This window comes from Protopterus annectens, chromosome 8.part1 (genome assembly GCF_019279795.1).
Source record: "Protopterus annectens isolate FY-2018-M chromosome 8.part1, PAN1.0, whole genome shotgun sequence".
Lineage (NCBI taxonomy): Eukaryota > Metazoa > Chordata > Ceratodontiformes > Protopteridae > Protopterus > Protopterus annectens.
In genome coordinates, this window is record NC_056742.1 from 364,362,378 (window position 1) to 364,381,163 (window position 18,786).

Below are 18,786 nucleotides of genomic sequence, written 5' to 3' on the forward strand. Positions count from 1 at the left end.
GGGTTATCTGCCTGCAGGTAGCCCTCAGTCGGCCCGAATACCAGAGACTTAGTATTTCTGAGTCAGTTGCTGTCGCTCCAGGACTGACGTCAGGGCTATAAATTAGGCAGCTGACGCCATTACATCAGATTTTCTTGCCCCAAATGTCAGGCGCCCCCAAATAGGGAGCCAAGTTATGGTGGTGAAAAACACCACCCGTAAAAAGTAAATACCAATAACAATACATAGAGAGTAGAGAGAGAGGAGAGAGAAATACAAGGGGGCTGGAGGGAGGGAAACCAGGACTGCAACAATGAATACACTCGAACATCTACATTTACAGTAAGTGTACATAACTGTACTATATTCTTCATGTTTCACTGTTGCAGTCATCGCACTTGGGTAGATTCCCAAAGCTAAAGAAGGGAGGAGGCAGTCAAGAAGAGTTGAGGCTGGCTAGTATGCCTTGCAGGACTGCTGTTGCAAAACCCACCCTGGATTTGGAAAAGATAGGCAGGTGGTAAAGCTTGAAGAAGGTGTGTACAGAAAGTACAGTTGTATACACTTACCATAAATGTAGAAGTTGGAGTGTATTCACTGTTGCAGTCATTACATTTGGGTTATCCTGCTGGCAGGTTGCCCTCAGCTGGCCTGAATTCCAAAGTCCTGGGTCCTGCGTTGGTTGCTGTCGCCCCTTCCCTGACGTCAGGTTGTCAGGGGAATAAAAGTTGCAGCCGACGCCATTTTCTTCAGTTTTTCTTGCCCCAGATGTCAGGTGCCCCCAAAAGAGTAGGCTAAATATATGTAAATAAAACATACATGCAACAAAATAGACTTTAGCTTCATCTACAAGCAAATACACCACTTAGGTTGTATAAATCAGAGAAGTAAAGATAAGTTCCAGCAAAAATAAGGGGGATGGTGGGTGGGTAACCTGGACTGCAACAGTGAATACACTTGAACATCTACATATATGGTAAGTGTACACAGCTGTACTATGTTCTTCGTGTTTCACTGTTGCAGTCATTACATTTCGGTAGAGTCCCAAAGCTATGGTTGGGGGAGCTGGAGCTAAACAGCATTAGCAGCGGCTATGAGGCCATGCAGAACTACAGTGGCAAAGCCTGCCCTGGATTTAGAGTAAAGCGGCAGATTGTAATGTTTTGTAAAGGTATGCACTGAACTCCAAGTAGCAGCCTCTAAAATGTCTTTGGTTGGTACTCTCCTGAGAAAGACTGCAGACGTGGCTGCAGCTCTGGTTGAATGTGGCCTAATGCCCTTAGGCACTGGTTTGCCATGCTGTGAGTAGCAGTAACGAATGCAGTGACCTATCCATTTTGAAATAGTCTGCTTGGAGATAGCCTTTCCTTGTGATGCTGCGGCATATGCCACTAGTAATTGCTATGTCTTTCTGAAAACTTTAGTTTTGTCCAAGTAGAATCTAAGTTGTCTGTGTACATCCAAAGAAAGCAGAATTTTCTCCCCTTTGTTCTGTGGATTTGGATAAAAAGTTGGCAAATGAATAGTTTGGTTAAGGGCTACACTGGATACCACCTTAGACATAAATGTAGGGTTTGTCCTCAGAGAGACCCTGTCTGGATAAAAAATGATAAAGGGTTCCAGAGCCATGAGAGCCTGTAGCTCTGACACTCGTCTTGCAGAAGTTATTGCTAGGAGCAGAGCTGTTTTCCAAGATAAAAACTTTATATCTGCAGTAGCAGCTGACTCAAAAGGAGGTAAGGTGAGTTTTTCCAAAACATAACTGAGGTCCCATGCAGGTATTGGTGTTCTCCTTGGAGGCCTTAAATTTTTTGCTCCTCTGAGGTACTGCCTTAATAAAGGATGAGAAAATAGTGGTGGCCCTGTACTGTAATGAGCCAAAATGGCAGAGGCATGGATTTTAACTGATAAAAAAGACAGGCCTTTGTCCAGCATCTCAGTTAAGTATTGCAAAATCTGAGGAATATCTGGGACAGCTGTATCAGTTCCTTGAGCTTGGTTCCAAGCACAAAATCTCTTCCATTTCCCAGCATAGGATTTTCTAGTACTAGGCCTTCTGGCTTCTAAAATGACATCCATCACAGCTTTACTGAGAGGTGTGCTTTGTATGGCTACATTATCCGCCATGCTGCCAGGTTTAGGGCCCTGAGTTGGCTGTGCAGAATCTGATTGCTTTGTTGGGACAGTAGATGAGGTATTTGAGGTAAGGTCCAGAAACGTCGTGGTCAGGGCCTAGGCAAGGAATACAATAAGAATGAAAGTCCTTATGAGGTATTTGCTTCCCACAAGAAATACAATTATTAACTTTTTCTGACATTGGTCTGGAGCAAGAAAAAAGTTTCCCCAATGGGGTACTAAGCTTTTAATGTAGACTTCGGATCTGAAACTCGAACTCAAAAATCTCAGGAGTCGGCCGACCGGCACTTGCGAACGGCTTCTGCTTCGGGCACCACGCGGCAAGAAAGACTGAAGAACATGGTGTCGGCTGCATCTTTTATACCCCTGACAACCTGACATCAGGGAAGGGGCAACAGCAACCGACGCAGGACCCAAGACTTTGGAATTCAGGCCAACTGAGGGCAACCTGCCAGCAGGATAACCCAAATGTAATGACTGCAACAGTGAAACAAGAAGAACATCTCCAGGTAGCAGTTACCAGGATGTCCCTTGTAGGGGACTCCCCTAAGGAATGCTGCAGAGGTAGAAGTTGCCCTAGTGGAATATGTTCTGACCCCCTGAGGGGTTGGTTTCCCATGGTGCTTGTAGCAGAAATGGACGCAGTGTGCTATCCATTTGGAAATTGTTTGCTTTGAAATGGCCTTGCCCTCTGCCCCTGGTGCAAAAGGGACTAATAACTGGTCAGATTTTCTGAAGGGCTTAGTCCTACCCAGGTAGAATCTGAGCTGTCTGTGCACGTCCAGGGAGTGCAGGATCCTTTCCCCTTTATTTTGAGGATTAGGGAAGAAGGTTGGCAAATGGATAGACTGGTTGAGAGTCACACTGGACACCACTTTAGGCATAAAGAAGGGTTAGCCGTGAGGGAACCCTGTCAGCATGGAAAATAATGAAGAGTTCCGCAGCCATCAGTGCTTGTAGCTCAGACACTCTTCTAGCTGAAGTGATGGCCAGAAGTAAGGCTGTTTTCCAAGAAAGGAATTTTAACTCTGCTGACAATGCAGGCTCAAAGGGGGATAGCATGAGCTTTTCCAGTACAAAGTTATGGTCCCAGGAAGGGGTGGGTGCTCTCCTTGGTGGCCATAAGTCGTTTGCCCCTCTCAGGAACTGTTTGATAAGAAGGTGAGAGAAGAGAGGCGGCTCAGTGTTGTAATGAGCTGAAATGGCAGAGGCATGGATCTTAATGGAGGAGAAGGATAGGCCTCTGTGGAGTAGATCTGCCAAGTAGTTCAGGATTAGAGGCAGGGAGGGCAGAGATGTATCCTCCACTTTAGATCGAATCCAGGAGCAGTACCTTTTTCCATTTACCAGCACAGGATTTCCTTGTACTGGGTCTTCTGGCCTCAGGAATGATGTCCAGCACATGCTTGCTGTGGCTGATTACTGGGGGAGAATTCAAGCGATAAGCCAGGCTGCAAGATTTAGGGTTTGCAGTTGCGGATGCAAGATCTGTCCCCCCTGCTGAGAGAGCAAGGTTGGGTTCTGGTGTAGGTGCCAGGATGGCACTGGTGACAGGCTGCACAGGAGTGGGTACCAGTACTGATGTGGCCAGTCCGGGGCAATCTGAATTGTCCTTGGTGTGTCCTGTCTTATCTTGAGCAATACTCTTGGGAGAAGGGGAAGGCATAGATTGAGAGATTTACCCACTGGAAGGACAGGGCATCCACTTTCCAAGTCCTGCTGTGAGGTGTCCTGGTGCAGAATTTGCTGAGCGGTGATTGCAGGGGGAGGCAAAGAGATCCACCTCTGCGGTCCCCCATTTCTGAATCAGAAGGTTGAAGGTGTTGGGCTCTAATTGTCACTCGTGTGGGTCTAGGAGATTTCTGCTTAAGTCATCTGCCAGTGAGTTTTGTTTGCCTGGCATGAATTGAGCTTGCAGATCGACCTGCATGTCCAAGGCAGTGTTCCACAGCACCATGGCTAGCCTGCAGAGTGGGTTCCCCCCGTGGTGTTGTCTGTTTTTATTAGCAATTCTCCTGGTGAGAGTAGGGATCTGAAAGCTGTCAGAGCATGCTGCACAGCTAGTATCTCTTTTACGTTGATGTGCAAATGAATTTGACTTGGGCTCCAGTGGCCCTGAATGCACTTGCCATGCATGTGGACCCACCAGGCATAGTCTGATGCATCTGTGGTTAGGGTCTGGATGGTGTGAGGTTGAGTAAAGGGCAGTCCCTTCTTGTGGTTGCATGCTGCTGCCCACCAAAAAAAACTCTGCCCTTAGACAGGGTATGATAGGAATTACAGTTTCCAGGTCCTGAGAATGTTGGCACCAAAGACTTTTTAAGTTCCATTGAAGTTTCCTCATATGCAGTCTGGCATATGGAATTAGTAGGATGCATGAGGCCATGAACCCTAGGGCCTGCAGGATTTTCCTTGCGGATAGCTGGGTTCTAGTGGCCATTTGAGTAAAGTAGTCTATCAGACAGGCTTGTTTTTCTGGAGTGAGGAATGCCATCTGGGATGCTGCATCCAAGCTTGCTCCCAGGAATACAATCTTTTGACTGGGGACTAGTTTTGATTTCTTTCCACTGATGGTGAACCCCAGGGAGGTAAGAAGGTTTTTTACAAATGGCAGGTGCTGCAACAGCATTTCCTGTCTGCCTGAATCATGCAGTTGTCCAAGTACAGGTAAATTCGAATATTTCTCTGTCCGCAGTAAGCAATGGCTGGAGCCAGGCATTTTGTGAATACGCTGGGAGCAGTGGATATGTCAAAGGGAAGTGCAGAGAACTGATCCTGCATAGAGCCTGCCCTGAAGCGTAGGTATTTCCTGCATGACTCCCTACAGGGATGTGCAGATAGGCTTCTTTTAAGTCTGGGGTGACTAACCAGACATCTTTGGCTAGCACAGACAGAAGCTGCTGCAGGGTGAGCATTTTGAATTTTGGTACCACCAGGAAGGTGATGAGAACTGAAAGACCTAGGATTGGGTGCCAAGTGCCTTCTTTTATGGGTACCAGGAAAAGTCTGGAAGAGAATCCTTGACCTATCTGTTCAGCAGGAACAGGTTGAATTGCCCTTATAGAGAGCAGGGATTGAACTTGGTTTTGTGCCTCTGCCCACTGGTTTGGAGGGAGGTCTGGGAACCCTTTTGGGGTTGGCAGTGAGTGAAAGTAAAATTTGTACCCCTGGCATACGTCGTGGACCCATCTGTCTTTGATAATGGAAATCCATTTTTTTGCATGAAGGGCAAGTTTTCCTCCTAGGAGCACAAGCGATTGGGCAGAGGTGGGAATTATTTCCGTAAGAGGGTGGCTTAGCACTCCCTGCTTTAAAGGTGGAGGCACTCCACTGCTTAGATCTCTGCATACCCTGAGACTGTAGTCTGGGGGGTCTGTTTCCCCTGGGTCTAGGTTGAGATGGTCTTGAGGGGGCTGGAAAGGACCAATGTTTCCAGGGGCAATGCCTACTGAATCTAGGAGGCTGTACTTGCAAAAATTCTTTGACTGTCTGTTCAGATTTAGCTTTTTCTTCCATCTTTTTAAGAACCTCTTCTGCTTTGGGGCCAAACAGATTGTCCCTGTTCAAAGGAGCGCCAAGTAACTTTGATATGACATGGTCTGGCAAGGTCTGCTCCTTAAGCCAAACATGCCTTCTCAGTACAGAACAAGTGACTGAAGCCCTGTAAGATGCTTCTATGGCATCAAAGCCACACTGCAATGTATGCTTACTGACTTGGCTTGCAGAATGCATAAACTCTTGCAATTCTTTATTTTCTGTACAGTCTGTAAAGGTAGCAATTTTTTGCTTAATAAGTTCCATAGTATGTTGTTGGTACTTCAGCATGTGGAACTGACAGTTGAAAGCCCTACTGGCGAGAGTTAAAGAGGTATATACTTTCCTACCCCATCTGTCCAAAGCTCTAGAATCCCTGTCCGAAGGGGTGTGATTCTTAGCTGTACTTGCTTTGATACCTTTAGGCCCCTGGAAGATGACCTCTGGGTCAGCAGTAGGATTTTTGAAAAGGAATTTGTGAGAGTCGGGTACTCTGTAGTACTGGTCTGGTTTCCTAGGAGCAGGGGGTAAAGTATCAGGAGTTATGCTGGATTCCATAAAGACATCATCCACAACATCCAGGACTGGGGGTATTGCTAAAGGCCTATGTTGTGGCAAATCTAGAAATTCTCCGAGTCTCTTTTTGGATTGAGGATAGTCTTGGCATTCCCAATGGAAACGCTCTCTTAAAGTATGTAGGTATTCACCAAAAGAAAAGTCCTCTGGAGGAGAGGCAGAGGGAATGGACTCCTCTGCATCTAAATCCTAAGCAGATAAGGGCATGTCTTTATAATCAGATACCTCAAAGTCATCGGACTCTTGGTCTGTTCAGGCTGCTGGGGACTGGTCTCTTTCTCTTACCAGGGGAAGGCCGACTTCCCCTAATCAGCATAATAAGGTCTTCTGCCATTTTAAGCATTTGATGTTGTGGCAAGGGAGCAGGTGCATGCACTTTGGTCTTAGGTTTTCTAGGCGTAGCGCGTACTCTTGGCCTTAGACACTTGGTAGTTTTAGAAAGAACTGAAGATGCGAAAGAAGTTGTTGGTTTGTGTCGAATATCGGAAGTGGGAAGAACTTCCTCAGAAGCCGGTGCCTGCACAGCATCTCCGGACCCATCCAAGGTGGAGATATCCACAGGTTCCATAATCAAAGAAGAGTCTCACGGCATACTGAACTCTGAACGGGTCTTTTTAGAGGCATGTGAATCCACTGAAGCGGGCATCGGGGGCTGCGAAAGCACCTCAATGAGTACTGGCGGACTGGCGACTAGCTTAACGGAAGCATCGTCGTCAGCTTTGGTCCTGTGCTGTCCATCTCTGTCTTTATCCTTATGTTTTATCAGAATATCGGTAGTTGGATGGCTTACCGAAGCCATTTCGGAATACGGAGATTGAGAAAGAAGGTATTTAGCGACAAAAAGGGCCCAACGATGAATGGTTTGGGTGTTGAACAAAGCACAAAACTGACAGCTAGGTACATCGTGGTCTGGGCCTAAACAAGTGATGCAGTAAGAATGAAAATCTATGTGTGGTATTTGCTTTCCAAAGGCAAGACAATTGTTAACTTTTTCTGACATCTGTTAGAGAGCAAGAAAAAAAGATCCCCAACGGGGTACTTAGCTTTAGAAGACTTCAGGATGACTCAATTTGTTAACGAAAACTCAGGTAGCGGCCGACTAGCACTAGTGTGAACTGCTTCTGCTATGAGATCCTCGGCAAGAAAGACTGATGTAACAGCGCAGGCTGCCTGTTTTTATACCCCCGACGACCTGATGTCAGTCCTGGAGCGACAGCACCCAACGCAGAAATACTAAGTCTCTGGTATTCCGGTCGACTGAGGGCTACCTGCAGGCAGATAAACAAAATGTGATGACTGCAACAGTGAAACATGAAGAACATTGTACAGTAACAGCTATAACAGGTTAAAAGGAAATTTCTCCCTATATACTCAGTGGGCTGGAGGAACATGAGGGCGATGCTCCTAAAGAATGGTGGACACAGGCTTCTGCACAGCAGATGAAGTCACTACAGTTTCCTGCTCCTGCCCTCAGACTCTTGGACTTGTAACTTTTGGGGTTTTGCAATTTTTCTCTTTTTAACTTGAATTCCTAAATCAGAGTTCTAGAATTCTAGTTTCTTTTGATCCAGGCAGGCCTTTAAGTTTCTTGCACTACTTATCAAGAACGCCTTCCTAAAGGTAGTGCAATGTTTAAATGAACTGACTTCACTGATGTTTTCCCAGGCAAAACAAGGACTGTGAATGGAAGTCATTGGGTGGAATCTGCCTTCTTCACATATGCTGACTCTCAGACACACACAAGCACACAAACACATGGTCTCATTCATGCATACTCTCACTTGCCCACAAGTGCAAACACACGCTTGCGAGCACACACACACATACTCGCTTCACTCACATGCACACTCACTAGTGCTTAGGTTTAAGAGCTGGTTTGTGTGTCAGTGCTTCACACCTGTGCACCTTCCTCACGTAAATAAAGATAGTGACACTGCAGTTCCTTGCTTCTAACTTTCCAGATATTCCTCTGGTCATCAGGCTTTAATATTCCAGCTTAAAACTCAGGAACATTCTAACTATGAACACTGGGACCTTGATCCCATCTGTGCAAGCAACACAAAAGACAGCAATGAACCTCCTAACTTACTATGCAAAGTCAAAGCATGCTATCAGCCATTAGTGACTGGCTTATTACAAATTCATACACCCCACCTACCTCTTCCACTGAAGAGCAAAAAAAAAAAAGTTATTGTCACACCAATCAGGTGGCCAGATACATAACATACACAGCCCTCCTGCCTAGCCATTCATGCCCAGTTTCTGTGTCCTCCCCTCCTCCATTTTATTAAAAAGTAAATAAATAATTTCTTCTTCTTATAAACTGTAGCAAACAGTTTGCTACAGTTTATATTTTGCCTTCACAAAGCGCTACAGTATGTGCAGATGTGAAGTGATTTTTTTTTTTGGTTAACACTTTTAAACTACAGCAAACTGCTTACTATAATGCAGCAAGTAATTGCTAGACCATACACACCATGCTACAGCAGTCAGGTTTGATCGCAAATGCAATACCGGCTTTTAAAATCAGAAATCTGGATCAGCTGATCATGCCCCCTAACACTTTGCATACAGGGCAGTTGCCCCTCTCACCTCACCATAGCTACGCTACTGCTGAGGGGTGCTGCAACTACTGACATGCACTTGGCGAATATTCAAGGGCTGTAGTGAGATGAAAGGGCAGTGATCAGAACACATAATGGCTGGCTACTAGAAAAAAGTGGAGGCACCTATCGGATGTCATGACCTTGATCTACAGGCAAGCATCCTGAAGGTCTATTGAATAAAAACAGTCTACTTCACCTAGTGAAAGGATGGACTGCACCACAACTGTCTGGAATCATTTCTTCTTTACACAAAGATTTTGCATGATGATGTCTAGAATGGGACTGCAGTCCCTGCTCATTTTTTGGTACTAAAATGAATCTTGTGTAGATTCCAGATCCATTCTGGTTTGGTGGGACTTCTTTTTAGTAGGAGCCGAGAAATCTCCTAAGCTGCTGCTCATTTTTGCCAAGGCGGGATGTCTGGAAGGAGCAGTAAATTCTGTTTAGGGACAGAAATGAATGGTATGACGTAGCCTCTAGATATGATGTTCCTCATGGCCAGCCAAGCTTCCTAGTGAAGATGTACCCCTAACTGCCTCAAGCGGGGAACAGTCAAGGCAACCATTCAAGTGCTGATAAGGTTTCCCTGAAAAGGGAACCCTGAGTCCCTGGTTCTGTGCCCAATTCTTTTTTTGGGTGGCACATGTTAAAAGACGCACTCTGTCTTGAGGGACCCTATATGAACAGGAGTCAAAGGATGAACAATGGGGCTTCTTGATCCTAAGTACGTAGGTACCTTCAACATGGACACCAATGTAGATGATTTTCCCTCATGCTCTCCCTCATGGGGACCTACAGACACTGGATCCTACCCAGTTTGGCTTTGTTAAGGGCAGATCCTGCCTCTTAAACCTGGTCGATTTCTTTGAAACAGTCACCAAGGCCATTGACGAGGGGAAGGTGGTCCACACAGCCTACCTGGACCTCGCAAAAGCCTTCGATACAATACCCCACTCGGGCATTAAAGATAAGCTCACCAGCTTAAATATAAACCCCTATGTCACTAGATGGGTTGCAAACTGGCTCAAGGACAGAACCCAGATGGTTAGAATTGCTGGAGCCATGTCAGACTCCAAACCAGTTACAAGTGGCGTCCCACAAGGCTCAGTCCTGGGACCTCTCTTGATCGGTATATATTTCTCGGAGGTACAGGCCAACACAGAAGGACTGTGGCTGACCAAGTTCACAGATGACTGCAAACTGGGAGCCATAATCGACTCTCCAGCCGACACAAGCATCCTCCAAAAGGGCCTCATAGAAACAGACAACTGGTGCCAGAGCCATGGCCTCAAGCTAAACGCCAAAAAGTGTACAGTCATCCCCTTTGGCAAAAACAAAGTGCCCACAAATTACCACATAGATGGTAATCCATTAAGTACGGAAGAAGTAATTAGGGACCTGGGGACCCAAGTTGATAGCAATCTCTCATTCGACAACCACGTGGCCAAAGTGGTTAGAAAAACATTTTATATAGCCCACCTAATCATGAAGGGAGTCACATCTAGATCAGGGGAGGTCATTGTGCCTCTTTACTCATCCCTCATCAGGCCCATAATTGAGTACAATGCCCCTTTTGGGATGTACCTTACCAGACACCTGCAGCAACTGGAAAGACCCCAAAAGTACCTCACCAAGAGGATCAAAGGGCTCAAACAGATGCCATATGCTGCCCGGTTAAAGAAACTCCAGCTCTACTCAGTGGCATACCGCCTGCTCAGAGGCGATCTGTGCCTGACGTATAAAGCCATGTCCAACCCGGAATGAATGGACATGCTGCACCTCAGAAAATCCAAATCCCATCGAGCTACGCGCTCGAGAGACTTGAACCTCAGCACTGAAATAAATAGGACATGCTGGAGGGACAGATTCATAACCCAGAGGCTCCCTTCACTCTGGAATAAAATCCCAGTCCAGGTTAGACAGAGTCCCTCATTGACTCTCTTCAAGAGGAGTCTTGATGAGTGGATGGGAGATCGTAGATTTACTCCGGGTATCACTTCTGTGTCACTGTTAGACAGAGGCACAGTATACTAACCTCGAAAAAGGGCATAGCAAAATTCATTTTAAAATGGGTGGCGAAAGCCAAACACACACTGGCTAGGCTTGTAAATGCCCTAGAGCAGATAGCCTAGTATGAACCTATGAACCTATTAAGTTTTCATTAACCTTTGAACAGAGCAGAGATGATCCATTGAAGGACACTCTGAAGCTGTCTGCAAATATCACACAACTGCAACCAGGCATCATAATGCATAGCAATGCCAGTGCCAGCTGCCCTACCTGCATTATGAAGTAGTTTCATGGACAGGTTAGAAACGGACATCCATGGTAGATAGTTGAGCTTCCATTTGTTTCCTTGTATCTGGGGTGGGAGGGCCTCTGGAGAGAATCTAGGGTTTGCTCTGCCAGATCCCAATGGAAATTAGTCATGTGAATAATGTAATGTACATCCCCTCAGGGAAAACATTCCAATATGTCCATTATTCTAGATTCCCTGTTTAGGAGAATGTACCTTGAGGATCTCCACTAATAGCTCCCTTTTTGTGACCACTGCAATTAAAAACAGAATCAATTACAAACCCTTTGCATCAAAAAGGTCAGTCCTCAGGAAGTCTCAGAATGTTGTCTGACTTGTGAGGGATCTGTTCTATCACACCAGGTTCTGGCCATGTCCTCTCCACCAACAAGACAATAAGAAGTTTAGTGGGAGGTACCAAACAGGATTTACAAGGGCCTGCTCAAAGGCCCTGAACACATTTCCTCATCTGTGAAGGGGAAGTAGGTGAGCCAAGTCCCCATCTCATGCATCATTTCCATGATCTCTCCAAAGGTGGAGTCTTCAGAGGGGTGTGTGTGTGGAAACCTTCACAGAGGTCTGTGACTAGTGAGAGTGATTCTGTGGGGAACTCCATGTACCACCTTTAAACCTTGGGGGGGGGGGTCATCAAAAGAAGCAAACAAGTCTATGGGTCCTTGGTGAATGCCAATGTGGACCCTGAAGGTACCAAGGATGTACCAGCTGGAACCAGATGTCTCTGGAGAAGACTGTGTCGAACACATGGAAGATGTCAATGGGAGGGGAATCAACACCAACATGGGGAGACCCAGCTTAGGTTTTGGAAGGGAAGAATGAAAGGCAGGAGATGGCAGGCACATTCTATCTGCCCTAGATGTAGAGGGGGATGGGATAAGACTCATGTCTATCTGTGCTTTCATGAATGCCATCATTCCATCCCAGGCTATACTGAATACACTCCTGGCAGGGAATATCTAAGGGAGAAGATGAAGGGTGGTCTTGAACCCAGGAACCCGGAGAGCTCCCTCTCTGATAACTTGCTCTGTCAAGAAATGCCTTTCTTGGAGACTTGTCAGGAATTACAATGGTCTCATTATCAAAACTCAGAAGTGTTATAATCAAAGTGCTGTATCAAGTGTACAAGACTGATCTAAGACATCAGTGGGAAAACTGCTCATCTGAGAGCTTTCCAATGATATATAACAAGAAGTAGTAATACATTTCTGTCTTCTGATGCCTTGGAAATCAGTGCAAATCACATGTACAATATTTTCACAATAATTCAAATCAAACTTTGTTTACAAAACTGTGTGTGTTAGATGGCAAGGACCAGTGGCAACACTGAATCATAATATTATGATATGGCAGTACGACTTGTTAGCTTGTGATCACAGTTTTTAATGAAATAATACAGCAGTGGCAATATTACTAATTTTCATAACTGCTTTACTAAACAAGCATTTACATCTTAGAATGAATTCACAATACCCATCGTGTTTTTATGTCATTTTTTTATTAACTCCCACTACCTGAGTATACCACCCCTCAATATGACAGCATCACACTCCATTTTAAAATGAATGTAAAGATGGAAAATATGCCATATTCTTCATAACACCTGTGAACACTAACTCCAGCGCTACACATCCCATGATGACCACTTCACTACACATGCTTAGTAAATTACTTAAGTTTATAGGTGACAGCTTGCTGCTTTAACTTTTAGATATGCATCTATATCAGGGCTTCAGAAATTAGAGTTTGCAAACTGATGAGTGTACTCATTTCTGGAGTAAAAGGAAGAAGGTCTCCTGTAAAGAGGAGTATACATTTACAGGAAACATGGGGACTCCGCCTTTCAGATGATTATACTCTTCTAAGAAGCAATATGCATAAAAAAGAGCATAGCAGTCTTGCGATCCCTACTCCATGCACAAATCTAAATGGAAAAATAGCATGGGATTACTGTTCAAATGTTAAAGGCTGCAATGAGTCTTTTTCCCCATGTTTTTATTGAGTGAAGTCATGACACAGAACGAACACATTCCCAATCACTACTTGTGCAAAAAAAAAAAAAAAAAAAGAGCCAAGAGACAGTAAAGGATACTTTTAGTTTACAACTGAACATCATCCTGATGACATCAGCATAAGGAAAAGACCAGCTCCACTCTTGTAATGTCTGAAGTTCTGAAAGTTAAGATGGAAGTATGAACATCAGCCTGTGCCCAGTTCTCAAGGATAATGAATAACACTGCAGCAGAGATCCTTATTATGAAGATCTTGGAAATTCGCTTCTTGTGCATAACGCTCCATGTTTTCTCTCACCTCTTTCTGCAGTGACCCATCAAGATACAGCATAGTAACAGCATCATTTATTTGTGCCTCCTCTGCATCAAGAGCATTAGCACTTGAAAAAACATCTAGTTGTCCCAAGCCTGTTAATAAAATTAGTCACTAATATTCTTCTTACTGGAAATGAAGACATCAATCACTGGCTGGAACTGATGAGAAGTGTGCTGCTGACAGAAGCCTACTTTATGGAGTCACATGACAATTTAAATGTGTACTGCTAACCTATTCTTTTTAACCTGCCCTGCTGTGCCCTAAGGGAACAAAAATTAGGCAGCTGATCTTTCGGGCAAAATTTACTGAACCCAACATTGTCATGGTACTAGGCTCAAATAAATTCGTTTTAAGTGACAAAAAAATGCTCCCCACCTTCCTGAGAAAGGGCAAGTCACTCCTAATTTCATACCCAATCTGCACAAAGAAGAACTTGAAATCGCAGACACCAGTGACTGATATAACATTTAAAAAATTTCACTTGCATGCACACTGAGCACAAAGGGTTAATGATACACTTACTGTCATGTGATGCCAAGCTGAAATCTCCTTCATAGAGTCCATCACTGAAGGCCATACCCCATACTGACAGTAGGTCATTCAATGCTGGTATATTAGCACCTCCAGTATCTGGCATCCACCACTGCCTGTTAAAAACAATAACAAGTAAGTTGAGAGAAACAGAAACAAATGTAATCAACAGTTTGTTTCAGAAATGACAGACTTAGATGTGCAATAGGTTATCATACAAATAGAGCAAGAATTTATAAAATGTATGCAAATAACATTTCAACAACAAACTTGACAGATATATAACTTTTTATTACTAGTTTAATATAGAAAGTTCACTAGGTACACACATCTCTTTTCCAGAGATCCCAGGACACAAGTTTTTAAGTGACGTTCTCACAAAATATGCAAGTTGAGACAGAGAGCATCACATTGAACTACAGGAGGCTCGTAAGCAGCCTAAAACAGTATCTGTCTGTGCTGTCCAACCACCAGATGCCACAATCTAACTTGAGACAGCATAGGCTAGTATGACAGAGAAACAGAGAACCTCCTCATTGACGTATGATGAGAATGTACAAGGGGGCGATAATGCAGTGCAGTCCTGGAGATATGTAGTGCAGTTCTGGAGATTCCTATCTATGCAAGGACAAACACAGGGCAAAAGTTCACAAGGTGTCACAACCAAAATGGTTCAAAGTCTTAAAGAGCATGATACCTAGTATATTACATATAACTTGGAAAAAAAAAGGAGAAAGAAATGAAAATTTATATAACAATTTTTTAAGGGAGGTACTGGAGCAAGTGAAAATGTAGACATAAGGATGACATTTAAAAGTGAACCTTCCTAAAAAAAAAAAAAAAAAAAAAAAAAAAAAAAAAAGTGGGGGTCAAAGACAGTGAGACATCTGAAAATGCATGGGAAAGCTATGAGAATACCTATTACAAAGGAGCAGGAAACTTACTAATAATCTGTATGGACAGAAATGATTTGCAGCCTACAGATGGATCAAGCTGCTACCAGCTCTCAAACTCTTATCTGTAACATAGTAAATCGTTTACCACGTTAAAAACTGTAAAGCCCGCTCCTAAACAGCTCTCCAGAAATGGCTAAACTGTTAACATTTCAGTCAGAAAAGACAAAAGTGACCTTGATTAGCTTAAAATAGTAACCAACTATTCTGTTGAGACACAGTCTTTAGTCTATTTGTCAACTAGAGACAACTTGTCTGGATGCATTTTAACCCCACAGTAGACTACAGAGGTTCTCCCGTTCGATTCTCGGCTGCAGTGCGAGGAGTACCTTCTGTGTGGAGTCTGCATGTCCTCCCCGCGGTTTGGTGGGCGTTCGAAAGACATGCGTAAATGGGCATGCTTTCATTGAAGGTTGAATGTCGAGCTGGCACCTTAGCGTTCGTGAAAATCTACTGCCAATCTTTAGTGGACCGGAGTTCCGCTGTGGCGACCCCTAACTGGGAAAAGCCGAAAGACAAACAAGTAGACTACATTAAATGAAGGGCAGCAGGTGGTGTGGTGTGCCCCACTCACTTCATCAATTAAAAAGAATCTGAGAGTTTTTTTGGATAGATTCATAGGTTGTTACAAGTCTATCATGCAACAGGGCCATTACAAGCCTAGCTGCACACCCCAAACCATTCGGGAGTAGATTATCATGGGCATCTATTCAGGAGGCATGTTATTACGTCAGTAACTAAGGATCTGTGAGGAGGAGGGGTGTTCAGATAAAACATTTCTTACTGATGGCCTCTGTCCATAAGGGACACAGGGGTCAGACTGGGGGTAAATTTACAAATTTCCATCCAACTGTCATGGTTTTGTTTGAATACGGTTAGGGATGTATATTGTTTTACATGGATAAGGCATCTATTCCACAGTGCGGCGATCCTTTGGGACACATACCTGTCTCTCTAGCATGTTCTGTTTCTGTCACAAGCAAAGCTTAGACCCCCCCCCCCCCCTGGGTCTAGTGTTTCTGGTACTGTTGTTTTGTGTATGTGCAAGAAACCCATAAGGGTTGGGTCTGAGGAAGCCCTGTAAGCCAGGCAAAGATCCCAGGAGACTGAATATAAAGACAGAGAATTTAAGACGATCAATGTAGGATAGGATATTCATGCCCTGAATTCTCCTGGTGAGAACGTTTGTGGACGTTCCAACTGTTGCAAATGTCTGGTCAGACACATATCAATGGAAGCATTGTACTCAATGACAGGTCTGATAAGGGCTGAATAGAGTGGTATTACAACTTCTTTGGACCGGGATACCATACTCTTATCTATATGTCAGGTGGCAGAGACTGACAAGAGAGAGAAGGCCATGTGACAGCCTGCATGGTTTTATTGTTATGGCTCTTAATTTTTTTTTTAAGTGAGAAAGTGTTGCGGCTGTTATAGTTTTGACAAATGTCTGGACAGGTATATACAATAGGGGCATTATACTCAATGATCTGCCCGAGTGCCAGTACAGTGGAACTCTTAGTTGTAAATTCCATGGTGGCTGGTACCTGTGGTGTGTGTGAGGCTACTGAGGGTATTGGCTTCTTAGGTTACATTTAGGAGGCCTTTGTGGTTTACGTAGGTTACTTTTCAGAGCTTCTACATATGAAAGTCTATATCTTTGGTCTACACTCTGTCTTCTTTTAGTGGATGGTTCCATGTTACTGATAACTTGTTTGTTAATTTGTTGCAGGTATGTCACAAAGCTTTGTCTCCAATAATACTGGATAAGTACATCTCTCACACACTAAGTCTGCTGGTTTTAGTAATAGGAAGCTATCCATAAATACGAGACAACTGCTGTACTGTAGCAATAAACAGAGATAAATAGGAATAACTGTAACTGAAAGTCTAGGTAGATAAAAACAGAGTATGTCTTGTAGGACAACAAAGAGTGAAAATGTCAATTAGTACACAAAATTAACTACATGACCAAGAAAGCATGTTTACCATGAGACAACATGCCAATAAAAAAGCAGCTTTACAATGGGCATACATATCACCAACAGCAAACCCCATTAAAAATGTTACCTGTGGCATGTCACTGCATCTGTAACAACGTACAGATTACCATAAAATAAGGAGGAACATTAATCTTTACCTTGGGTTCTTTCCTAACAGATACTGTAACAGAAACTCTGATGAGCAAGATCCTTGAAGGAATAAACATACATGCAAAATAGATCTGCACAACTAGCATTTAGTGTCCATAATTCTCTGCTTTTACTTGCGTGTAATGAAATACAGCTGTTAACCATGCTCACCCATCTTACTGCACTACAGTTGTATATGTAAATCTTATAAACATGCAGTGCTTTCCAAAGCAAACACAATAAATACAGAAGCAGCTAGTAATATTGTTTCTAAATGAAGCAACCTTTTCCATCTTCTCTTCAGTAAAGCAAGAGTTGCTTTTGCACTCTTTACCACCATTATCAGCCAATCACCACATCTCCTCCCAGACAATATACCCATTCCTTCTCCATAAACAGGTCGAGGGTTGATAGGGAGGGGCCATCTTTCCGACAGCCATCACAGAAAGTCTAAAGATTTTTACTTTATGCTTGAACATTCCTCATGGATGCTTAGTTTGCAGAGCAGATGGGGGAAGCGTAATGATCTGACTCGACTGGTCATCCCTCATCTACACAAGGGACACTGCCAGCAAGTAGCTCTGCTCCATTCCCTCAAGCACGGGAAGTGGATTCTCTTGTCACTTCCTGAGAAAGTGCACTTCCTTATGTCCTAGAGCACCTGAAACCCTGCTCCCCCCAGGAGAGGTGATTGGGGCACACCTCTCCACTCCTATAACTTTCTGCATGGCTTCTCCAACACTTGATCACCTAGGTCACAGTAAGGGCTCCATTCCGTTATGCCACAGAATCAAGCATAAAAAGCAAACAGTTAACCATCTTACTAGACGTCTCAAAAACTAGGATCTAGTCCTCACAAATATGACTTCTTGCTCATCACCATATGTATCACCTTGTCTTTTTAAATTAGACCATAATTTAGTGACCTCCTTTAAGACTGGTGGTACTTCCCTGTAAATAGCTTTGTGATTAGGGACTTCTCAAAAGTAAACCTTCTTCAGTCAGTTGCATCTTAAATAAATTCTGCTGTAATCCTCCTCTGAATTATCCTACTGCTAAAGCTGCTAACTATGCCTCTGACTTCTGCTCCACTTAAACAGTTGTGTTTGTAAGGAAGTTCCTATCTGCAACAAATCTAATTAAGTTTAAAAGCAAACCCCTGTGGCGGAATACTTGTACAAAATAAATTACTTAACATGAGAAAGAAACTAATGATTAAAAGAGATCTTATTCTATCTACCTTAAGAGCACACTTAAGCACTCAAAGATGTTAGGGAAACCATTAGGAAACTCAAAACTACTACGAACTAATTCTCTCAGCCCCTTCAAAAACTAAGAATACATCAGCCATGGACTCTACGAAGCCTGATTATCACTACAAAATATGTCATTTCTAAACCCCAATGTAACCTCTTTATTCTAAGCCTCTCCACTGCTTACATTTCTGAAGCCTAGAAAACAGCTACTGTGATGCCATTACACAGGTGTGGCCCAACAGCGGACCCTGGTAACTACAGAACCATTAGTCTCACCAGCCTCATATGTGATGCTATGGAACACATTAAGAGTTCATTAATCTGGACATTGAAAATCTCTTAACCCTGGACCTTCATTAATTTGGCTTTATCAAAGGAAGGTCCTGCCGCTTTAACCTCATTAACTTCTCTGAAAAAAGTAAATGAAGCAGTGGACAGTGGTTA

The 18,786-nt window shown here is 43.7% G+C and overlaps 1 protein-coding gene across 1 annotated transcript in view; it reads right to left on the reverse strand.

Moving 5' to 3' along the window:
• MBTPS1 (membrane bound transcription factor peptidase, site 1) overlaps positions 1–18,786 on the reverse strand; it is a 1,726,871-nt gene that overhangs the window by 336,314 nt on the left and 1,371,771 nt on the right. The window contains exon 17 of the mRNA XM_044081940.1: positions 13,993–14,117. Within this exon, the coding sequence (XP_043937875.1) occupies positions 13,993–14,117 (125 nt within the window). The remainder of the gene's footprint in view (positions 1–13,992; positions 14,118–18,786) is intronic.